Source organism: Elephantulus edwardii, unplaced genomic scaffold, assembly GCF_000299155.1.
Source record: "Elephantulus edwardii isolate Elephantulus edwardi_28Jun2011 unplaced genomic scaffold, EleEdw1.0 scaffold00077, whole genome shotgun sequence".
NCBI classification, from domain to species: Eukaryota; Metazoa; Chordata; class Mammalia; order Macroscelidea; family Macroscelididae; genus Elephantulus; species Elephantulus edwardii.
The window spans coordinates 8,799,138-8,809,213 of record NW_006399827.1 but is presented as its reverse complement, the minus strand read 5'-3'; the positions used below and the strand labels follow the sequence as shown (position 1 = coordinate 8,809,213).

The window sequence follows — 10,076 nt, the reverse complement described above, 5'->3', positions numbered from 1 at the left end:
TGGCTCACTCAGGGTCTCACCTACAGTTTTGTTCTCTGTGGTCGAGTGCACTGCAACTCATAATGACCCTGTTCTCAATAGCTCTGAACCTGCCCTGTCCTGAGCCAAACTCAGTGTCTCCAACACACCTACCTCCATTACTCCAGTCACCCTGTCAGTCCATCCCATCCAGGGTCTGTCTCCCCTGCGTTGTCCCTCTACCCTTCCAAGCACGATGTCCTTCTCCCACGACTGGTTCCTCCTGGTAACATGCCCAAAGTATATGAGACAGAGCCTTAAGTTCTTGCTTCCAAGGAGCAACTTGGTTTCACCCACTCCGGGACAGACCTGTTTGTTCTTTTGGCAGGCCGTAGTATGTTCAGTACTCTTCTGTTGTGTACTGATAAGTCAAGTCCACCCCCCAAGGACCCTGTAGGACAGAGTAAAGCTACCTCAGAGGGTTTCCAAAGCTGTAACTCTACAGGTCTTTTCTCTTGCAGTGGGTGGGTATGACCACAAGGCTTTGAGTCAGGCACCATGTACTTAATTCCCTGCCCCCCTCCCCAGTATCCTCTTCTCTTTGAAAAGTAAAAGAAAAATTCTTTCATTGTTTTATAATCCCTCCCCCCGGGTCCACTCCACTATGCAGCCTTTGTTCTGGACTCCTGTCATGACAATAATACCTAATCACATATCCCTTTTAAACAGTTCTCTCCCTCATCCGTTTCAATGCAATATACATTACTTATCCCATCTTTCTCAGACTCCCCCAATCCCGATGTCAGTCCGGTTTTACAACAGTGCCTCCTGACTCTCGTATTAAGCCCCCCCCTGCCCATTGCTGTTGAGTTGCTTCTGATCGATAGTGGCCATTACTGTGTTTCCAAGGCTGTAAATCTTTACAAGAGGTTGCCCATTTTTCTTCTGTAAAGCAGCCAGTAGCTTCAATCTGCTATTTTTTTTTCCTTAGCAGAAAAACATGTAACACACTGCCTTAATCTTCAGAATATATGCAAGAAAATAGGTCCACACAATAGCATGTATACAAATGCTCATAGCAGCATTACTCATAATAGCCCAGGAGTGGACAACTACGTGTTTATCAGCTGATAAGTGGATAAATAAAATGTGGTATATTCATACAATTGGATGGTGGTCAGCTCTAAAAAGCAATGAAGTACTGATTCCAGCTACAACATAAATGAATCTTAAAGACCTTACACTAAGTAGAGTCAGTCAGTCACAAAAGCCCATATATTGCAGGGTTCTACATACATAAAATTCCAGAATGGGCAAACCCATGAAGACAAAAAGTATGGCTGGAGGAAGGGAGGTATGGGGAAGAATTGCTCACGGGCTTCTTTTTGGGGTGATGAAAATGTTCTGGAATTAGAGGGTGCCGATGGCTCCACAGCCTTGAGAATATACTAAAAAGTGCTGGACTCCACACATTACAAGGATAAATTTTAAGCAAAATCCTGAAGATTATCCGAAAATGACTGGGACAGTACATTGACAGAACTACCAGAAATACAGGCTGGGTTTAGAAGAGGTTGTGACACTAGAGACATTATTGCCAATGTCAGATGGATCTTGGCAGAAAGTAAAGAGTACCAGAGGAATGTCTTTATCTGTATTTCATTGACTCTGTAAAGGCATATGACTATGTGGATCACAATAAATTGTGGCTAAACTTGAGGAGAATGGGAATCCCAGAACACTTGATTGTGCTTGTATGAAACTTACACTTGGACCAGGAAGCAGTCCTCAGAACAAAGCAAGGAAACACTGCATAGTTCATAGTCAGGAAAGGAGTGCATCAGGGATGCATCCTGTTTCCATACCTTTTCAATGTAAATGCAGAACAGATCATTCAGGAAGCTGGGCTTTATGAGGAGAAATGTGGCATCAGGATTAGAAGAAGACTCATCAACAACCTACATTGTGCAGGTGACACAACCTTGATTGTTGAAACTGAGGAGGACCTGAAGCGCTTAGTGCACAAGGTCAAGAACTATAGTCTTCAGTATGGATTGAAGCTCAACATCAAGAAGACAAAGATTCTCACCACTGGGCAAATTGGCAGCACTATGATGGAGAAGAGATTGAAGTTGTTAACAATTACAGTTTGTTCAGCTCCACAATCAACAGTCTTAGCACTAGCAGTCAGGAACTCAAAAGGTGAATTGCACTAGGAAAATCTGCTGTCAGGGACCTCTCCAGAGGATTGAGAAGCAACGATGTCAGTCTAGAGACCAAGGTGCACCTGATCCAGGCCATGATCTTTGCAGTTACTTGCTATACATCAGAGAGCTGGACAATGACTAATGATGACAGAAGAATCCATGCCTTTGAGTTGTGGTGCTGGAGAGGAGTCTTGAACATACCATGGACTACCAAGAAAATACCTCTGTCTTGGAGAGGGTGAAATCAACTTTCTCCTTGGAGGTTATGATTTTGAAGCTATGTTTTACATACTTTAGGCATGTGGCCAAGAAGGACCAGTCTTTGGAGAAGGATATCATACTTGGAAGGGTGGAAGGACAGTACAGGAGGGGAAGATGAGATGAATTGGCACAGTAAGTGGAACAATGAGGGTAGGTGTGTCGGAGTCAGTGAGGCTGGCTCAGGACAGGGCAGGCTTCAGAACTGTTGTACATAGGGCCACTATGAGTTGCAGGCAACTCAACATCACATAACAACAACATGTGAATTTTATCTCAAAAAGAAAATGAATGGCTCTTTGTAGCCATCATAAATGCAGAGATCAGTAAGGGGCGCTGTTGAGTCCTGTTACTACCACTATTAAAGTTTTGTAATAGTAACCTCTGTTTTGTTTATATCTCACATTGGATTGCATCTTAATGTAAGAAAACAAATTCTTACCACTGGACTGATAGGCAACATAGATGGAGAGAAGACTGAAATTGTCAGTGACTTCATCTTACTTGAATCCACAAATGGCACCCTTGCTACCAGCAGGCAGGAGATAAGGAGATGTAGTGCACTGGGAAAGTGTGCAGTCAGGGATCTCTCCAAATCATTAAGGAGTTGGTTTATTATTACGTCTGTTTTAGGACTAAGGTGCTCTTGATTCAGGCCATGGTCTTTTCAGTTACTTGCTATGCATCTGAGAGCTAGACAATGAATGACAGAAGAGTTGATACCTTTGAAGTGTGGTGTTGGGTAAGAGTACTGAATATCCCATGGACTGTCCAAAGAACAAATAGCTAGCTCTATCTTGGAAAAAGTACAGGCAGAATGCTGCTTGGGAGTGAAGATGATGAAGCATCGTCTCGTGCATTTTGGGCATGTCCTTGGAGAGGGACAGACGTCATGCTTGGAAAGGGGGAAAGTCAGCAAAAGAGAGGAAGACCCTCAACCAGATGGATTGACGCATTGTCTGCAGTAATGGGTTCAATGTGTCAGAGATTGTGAGGATGGCACAGGATAGGACAGGTCAGATCTGTTATTCATGGGGACACTATGAGTAGTCTTACTTGACGCAGTGGAACCTAACACCAGCGACTCTTTATCCTGGAAAGGATTGAAGAAGGTTCCTGTTAGACTCAGGAGCTCAGGCACTTGGCTATTAACCAAAAGGTTAGCACTTTGAACTAACTAGTCTCTACGAAAAGAAAAAAGACTAGGTAATATACGCCCATAAAGAACTACATGGTTCAAAATCAAGAAGGGGGTCCATCAGGGATGTATTTTGTCTCCATACCTTCTCAGTCTGTATGCAGAACAGATCATCCAAGATGCTGGGCTGTATGAGGAGGAATGGTGCATCAGGATTGGTGGAAGAATCATCAATAACCTGCATTATGCAGATGACACAACCCTGCTTGCTGAAACTGAGGAGGACCTGAAGCGCTTGCTGCAGAAGGTCAAGGACTGCAACCTTCAATATGGATTGAAACTCAATATCAAGAAAAAGATTCTCACCACTGGGCCAATTGGCAGCATCAGTATGGATGGTGAAGGGCTCAAGATAGTTAACAGTTTTAGTTTGCTTGGCTCCACAATCAACACTCTTGGTAATAGCAGCCAGGAAGTCAGGAGACTAATTGCATTGGGAAAGTCAGCTGTGAGGGACCTCTCAAGAGTATTGAAGAACAACGACATCAGGCTGGAGCCTAAGGTGCGCCTGATCCAGGCTATAGTCTTTGCAATTACGTGCTATGCATCAGAGAGTTGTACAATGAATAAGGGTGATAGAGAATTGATGTCTTTTTTTTTGAGAATTGATGTCTTTGAGTTGTGGTGCTGGAGAAGAGTGTTGAATATACCATGGACTGCTAGGAGAACAAACATGTTTGTCCTGGAGAGGGTGAAGCCAGAATGTTCCCTGGAGTCAAGGATTCTGAAGCTTTGTCTGACATACTTTGGGCATTTTGCCAGGAGGGACTGGTCCTTGGAGAGGGACATCGTGTTTTGGAGAGTGGAGGGATGGCGCAGGAGAGGAAGACCATCGATGAGATGGATCAATTCTATGAGTGGAGTGGTGGGAATGATTGTGTTTGAGACAGCGAGGTTGGCACAAGATAGAATGGTGTTTAGGGCTCTTGTACATAGGGTCGCTATGATTCACAAGCGACTCGGTGGCACATAACAACAACAACAACAACAAAGATTACTCACTACCATGGAGTTGATCCTAATGCACGGTGACCCTGTAGGACAGGGTGGAATTGTCCCAGAGGCTGAAAACCACCAGCCTTTGGTTAGCAGGTGAATGCCTTAACCACAGCACCACCAGCACTCTTTCCCACAAAGATTACTGCCCAGGACCCCCTGTGGGGCAGTTCCACTCTGTCCTGTGGGCCACTGTGAGTCAGAATTAACTGAATAACCATAGCAAGTCTGAGTGAGTACAGATGTAGATGTTCTGAGTTCAAGGATGAGTGTGTTGGGGCCATGTCCAATTTTTCTGTATCTTAGATTTATTTCCATAAAGCTTCATCACAGAGCACATTTTAATTGAATGGCACAGCCTGTTTCATGTCTCTTTTGTTTTTTATTTTTCATTTAGGTAATTAACTGGCTAGCACATGCGTGATGGCTGTAGAGAAATCGTCACTCTTACTAGATTCCAGTGAGAGTGATTCTGAGGAGCTGCCGACGTTCACTTTTCTGAAGAAGGAACCATCTTTAACCAAGAGAAGCCTGCCTCCACAGGAGGAGAAGGTTGTAGTGATTAACACCTCAGATTCTGAGACCTCCTTCCTTCTGTCACCAGAGTCAGAAGATGTACCACCTGCCCAAGGCCCATTGGAAACTGTCACCCAAACAGAGCCAGCTGGGGCCCTGGGCAGTGGAAGCGAAGATGAGGAGGAGTTTATTCCCCTGGCGGAGAGGCTTAAGTGTAAGTTCTTGACCTACAATCAGTTGAGCCCTGAGGAGTCTCATTCTCCAATTAAAAGTGCCTTGGATCGGCAGAGTAACAAAGGAGCATTATGTGACTGGAAAAAACCACTCTTCCCAAAGATCCTGCGTCCCCCGCTTTGTGACATCTCAGAGCGGAATGCTGCAGAATGCAGGGACCCCCACTTAGACCGTCCATGCCATCAGCTGCCGCCCGACCAGTCTCTCTGCCCTGTCCAGGGCAACAGCCCTACAGTTACAGAAACCCCTTCTGAGGGGCCTGTGCCTCTGAAGAGAACCAAGCGCAGTCAGAAGGCCCAGGGGAGAGAGCGGAAGGGAGCAGCGAAGCAAAAGGAGAATGCGGTGGGGCATCAGGAGAGGAAGAAGAAGGCCGCCCAGGCGAGCAACCTGAAGGCTCAGAGGCCAGAGGAGTGCTTGAAGCACATCGCTGCCGTGCTGGACCCAGGTCCTCCTGTCTCTCCACACCCGGTACTGAGTTTTCTGCTTCCGGAGCCACCCACTGACAGCTCCTCTTCCATCTGTTGCAGAGCTTTTACAGACGGAAGGTGGGGGCCAGCTCCTGGGGGCGCTGCAGTCCATGGAGTGCCGCTGCTTGATTGAGGCGCAAGCTGTGCCTCGCAGCATCACCTGGAGGAGGGCTGCACTGTCTGAGGTAGGGGTTTCCTGGCTGACACCTCTCCTCCCTAGCGAGCCATGGAAAACAAGCTCTGTGAATCCATGTATCAGTCAGATCCCAGCAGAAAAACAGATGGCGCACTCAACCTAGCATAACTGGAAGAGGGTTTAGTAAGGAGGCTGTTTTCCGAGGTATGAGTGGGGTACAAGGAACTGACAAGGGGCAGGGCAGTGCCTCGTACTGATAGCCTCTAATCCTGCGGGCATGTTAGACCATGCTGTCCTGTGCACTGCAGGAAGTCTAGCCACATTCCTGGCCTAAAGACCAGCAGCATCCTTCCCAGTCGTGACGATCAAAATGTGTCCTATATTACCAGATGTTCCCTGGTTGGTAGTCATAGCATAAATGGTGCCTTTCCCAAGCTTGAGGGATGAGAGGAAGGTGTCGTTACCCCTAAAGATTGGACCTTCAGTAGAGAGAGCCGATCAGGAAAGAGGGAGGGAAAGAAATACCCACTAGTGTGGTCCCAAGGCTCAGGCAGAGTGAGAGGAGATGGAGAATAGATCTGTGGCCAGGGGAAGGTGGTCTGTACAGGATGCTGGCTTCTGACTGGGCTTTGGGATTGAGTGAGCTTGCATTTCAGCCCCAGCTTCATGGCTTTATTGCTGGGACCCTCAGCCTCATTTGCCTCATATATTAAGTGAGGATACTTATTGCTGCTCTTGCAGCACCCCCTGCTGTGGGGACTGAATATCATAATTCAGCCCTGGGCATAGAGTAGGTGCATAATAGTGTCCCCCAAGTTACCACAACTCCTGTGCCTTTTTCTCCTCTCGTTTGTGAATCTAGACTATCTTTTTCAACACATTAAGCACTTCTTCTTGGATTTCATGCCTTGCTCATTAGACTTTAGAATTTGAGGGTGTTAGCAAACCTTTGTGTTTTCACCTGGCAATTTCTCTTTTCAAGGCACTTGTACAGTTTCTCTTGGGTCTCAGCCACAGTGGTCCTGTCAGGGGATGTAATGGGAATTCTTAACTCCACAGAATGGGGTAACTGGCACTCAGGTAAAAGTTCAAAGGCTGACTCAGGACCACAGCTTGCTGATGGCCGAATACAGAGCTCCTCTCAACCCAAACTGGACTATATCGTGGATCTTAGCTTTTGCTTCTGTCTCCCAATCACACAGCTTCCCGAAAGCTCTGCTTCCCCAATTACTTCATAATGCTCCACTGCTTTAGGATTGATTAAGCCATATCTTAATCAATAATTTTATCGATTTAGCCCTATCTTAATTTTATAACATTTATACAGGCCACTTATAATTAGCATCTACATTTTATGCCAGTCACTTATTTGTACAGAATCCTTTGAAAGAGTTACTTTCACTCCATTCCCTATTCTAAAGGTGTAAGAGATTTGGTAGTGTCTTCTTAGAGGCCATTTCAAGGTGTGAATGTCCCCTTCCTGTTCCCCACTCACAGATGCAGTACTTCAAGGCTGAACACCCCAGGGCTGGGCAGGAACAGGGCAAAAGGTGGTTTCTTGCCTCCCTGATGCCGTCTTAGAACAGGGATAACATGCACTGGGTGAGGTTGACGGGGATGAGTGAGCTCATTCCGCCAGAAGGCCTGTGTCACTCTGGCAGAGCCTCAGCACCTTCTGACCTACCCCCTTTGCTATCTTCCTGGTCATTTTGCAGAATGAAGAGGAGACCTGGGCAGAAAAGTCAGTGGTCTTGGTGGTGCTGCAAGGAGAGATGGTCGTATCTATGATCAACAGTTTAAAGCAGGTGAGCAGGCCCAGAGCAGTAGGAGCTAAAGCGTGGAGCAGAGGGCTGGCTGACTCGTCAAAGGAAGCAGATCCTAATGCAGACCATGGCCCTCTGTGCAGGGAAGTCTGGACGGCACCAAGAAAGGGAAGGAAGCACTTCAGAGCTTTGTCAAAAACACCACTGCAAAGTCAGCTGGAAAAGCTCTGACTCTGGTGATTGTGGATCAAGGGAAATGCTTCAGGTTTGAGTTTATCCTTGAGACTTGGTGTAAAATGGGGCAGCTCATGGACCAACAGGAGTGAATGCTTTCACCCCAGGGCTGGGTCCCTGTAAGATAGCATCCCTCACAAGGCCTGGGTAAGGGAGCTGTCTGCTGTGATCTTCCCCCCCACCCCCCAACCCCGCTGCAGTGCCCCAAATCCTCCAAGGAGAAGGAGACAGGGAGTGGCAGATAGAGAACAGGCCAAAGAGAAGCAGCAGCAGAGACAAGCAGACGCCAGCACAGGGGCCCTGCCTCTGGTAACCAGGGTGGAATTGGAAGAGGTAGGAATTTCCCTTTTCTTGAGTCTGGCAGGCACCAAAATGATCATTTGATTTACCGCTGATGAGCACGAAATGCCCATTGAACACTATTTCTGCCTCAGCAGTGAGTGAGAGGAGGGGCGTGGCCTCAGTGACCAATGAGCCATCTTGAACCCTCCTTCTCCACCTTTCAGTCCATCCCTGCTTTTGGATTTCTAGGCCTTAGTGGATCTGCAGCTCTACACAGAAGCCCAGGTTCAAGTTCTGCAGAACTGGAGAGAGCTGGCTGACTTCACCTGCACATTCACAAAGGCTGTGGCTGAGGCACCCTTCAAGTGAGTGCTGGGCCCTGCCCTTGACATGGTTCTTGAAACTGAAGAGAACATGCCTTCTTTTAAATGCTGCTCCACACATCATTTCTCCAGCTTGAGGCTGAAGGAGCTCATGGTTGGGATTCTTGGGAAGAGCCCTGAAGCCCGATGCCTAGCTACAAGATTTCTTTTGCAAATTGGTGCTGGGTTACTGTAACCAAGATTGGTTACAGATCCAATCACAATATAATTAGCCACAGTAAGGCCTACTTATTTAAAAGTTTATTAAATGGAAATTAATATTAACTAGGACTCTCAGATAATCCAGTCCAAATCCCTCCAGACGGACCTGAAGTCTGAGGAGACTGACTTGTGTAAGCTTCCAGAAGCTGGAGCGCACACTAGCCACCCGGTAGCCTGTGCCTGGTCCTTAGTCCCGTACTGCCCTGTCCCCTTCCTCAGGACAACCTAACGCCAACACAAGAGAATCTGGGCTCCTCGGACCTTTTCTAATGAAATGGGCTAGATGTTTTTAAGGGAATTGGCAGCTGATTGGAACTGAGAACTCAAATTGTTAGAGCCAATAATAGGCCCAGCATAACATATGTCCACCTCTTTCACAGTCAGTGGAGGGTTTTTCTCTTCCTAGCTGAGGGGTCAGCTGGAGGAGCGCAGCAACTGACTCTCGACCCCTCACTGTGCTGTTTGCAGGAAGCTCCGAGACCAGACTGGTTTCTCCTTCTGCCTGGAGAGCGACTGGGCTGGGGGTGTGAAGGTGGACAGCTCAGGCAGGGGCCTTGCCCTGGTGTGGAGGAGACAGATTCAGCAGCTGAACCGAGTCAGCATGGAAATGGCCAGTGCGATTGTGAATGCCTACCCCTCGCCCCAGCTCCTGGCTCAGGTATGCCACTTCAGAGGTCACAGCAGTGCCCTGTGGTATTCCTGGGCCCTGTTTTCACAGCACCATTGCTCACAGCCTAAGAATGCCCTGTTGGCAGCGGCAGGTCTGATGAGATCAGAATTGTTAGTGGTGACCAGGGGTTGGGGGTGGGACGTTCTCAGCCCCCAGCCCACTGCCTTCTCTGCTGAAGGATGATCAATCTTGAATGTGACCCATAGCTGACCCTCCAGTGGGGTTTCAGAGGGGGGAAATCACACGGGAAATTGCCCATCTTTATCCTGGAGAGCAGATGGTAGATTCAAACTACATGCTTTTGGGTTGGCAGTGCAGTTCCTTACCACTAAACCATCAGAGCTCCCTGGCCTTGGATGAGGTGGTACTAAGCGTTCATTTACTATTTTCAGGCTTATCAGCAGTGTTTACTGGAGCAGGAACGCCAAAATTTGCTCGCAGATATACAAGTTCGCCGAGGGGTAGGCGTGACATCTACCTCCCGCCGCATTGGACCAGAGCTGTCCAGGCGTGTTTATCTCCAGATGACAACTCTGCAGCCAAATCTCTCTTTAGACAGTTCAGACTGATGCT

At 47.4% G+C, this 10,076-nt stretch overlaps 1 protein-coding gene across 2 annotated transcripts; it reads left to right on the top strand.

Annotated features, from left to right (window-relative positions):
* The first annotated feature begins 5,040 nt into the window (after window positions 1–5,040).
* On the top strand, window positions 5,041–10,072 carry EME1 (essential meiotic structure-specific endonuclease 1). 2 transcript variants are annotated; one of them, XM_006889297.1, is made up of 8 exons: window positions 5,041–5,812; window positions 5,895–6,019; window positions 7,686–7,775; window positions 7,877–7,998; window positions 8,168–8,300; window positions 8,499–8,614; window positions 9,302–9,491; window positions 9,896–10,072. In XM_006889297.1, exons 1-8 carry the CDS (start codon window positions 5,041–5,043, stop codon window positions 10,070–10,072), a joined length of 1,725 nt encoding a protein of 574 aa, XP_006889359.1. The 2 variants fall into 2 exon arrangements, with proteins under 2 accessions (XP_006889359.1, XP_006889358.1); XM_006889296.1 differs by having other exon boundaries at window positions 7,877–8,022.
* Window positions 10,073–10,076: the final 4 nt, after the last annotated feature.

Coding starts and splice junctions, on each gene's coding strand:
- EME1 (XM_006889296.1), top strand. CDS start 5,041: ATGGCTGTAGAGAAATCGTCACTCTTACTAGATTCCAGTGAGAGTGAT. Junction 5,813..5,894: donor CGCTGCCGTGCTGGACCCAG/GTCCTCCTGTCT, acceptor CATCTGTTGCAG/AGCTTTTACAGACGGAAGGT. Junction 6,020..7,685: donor GGAGGGCTGCACTGTCTGAG/GTAGGGGTTTCC, acceptor GTCATTTTGCAG/AATGAAGAGGAGACCTGGGC.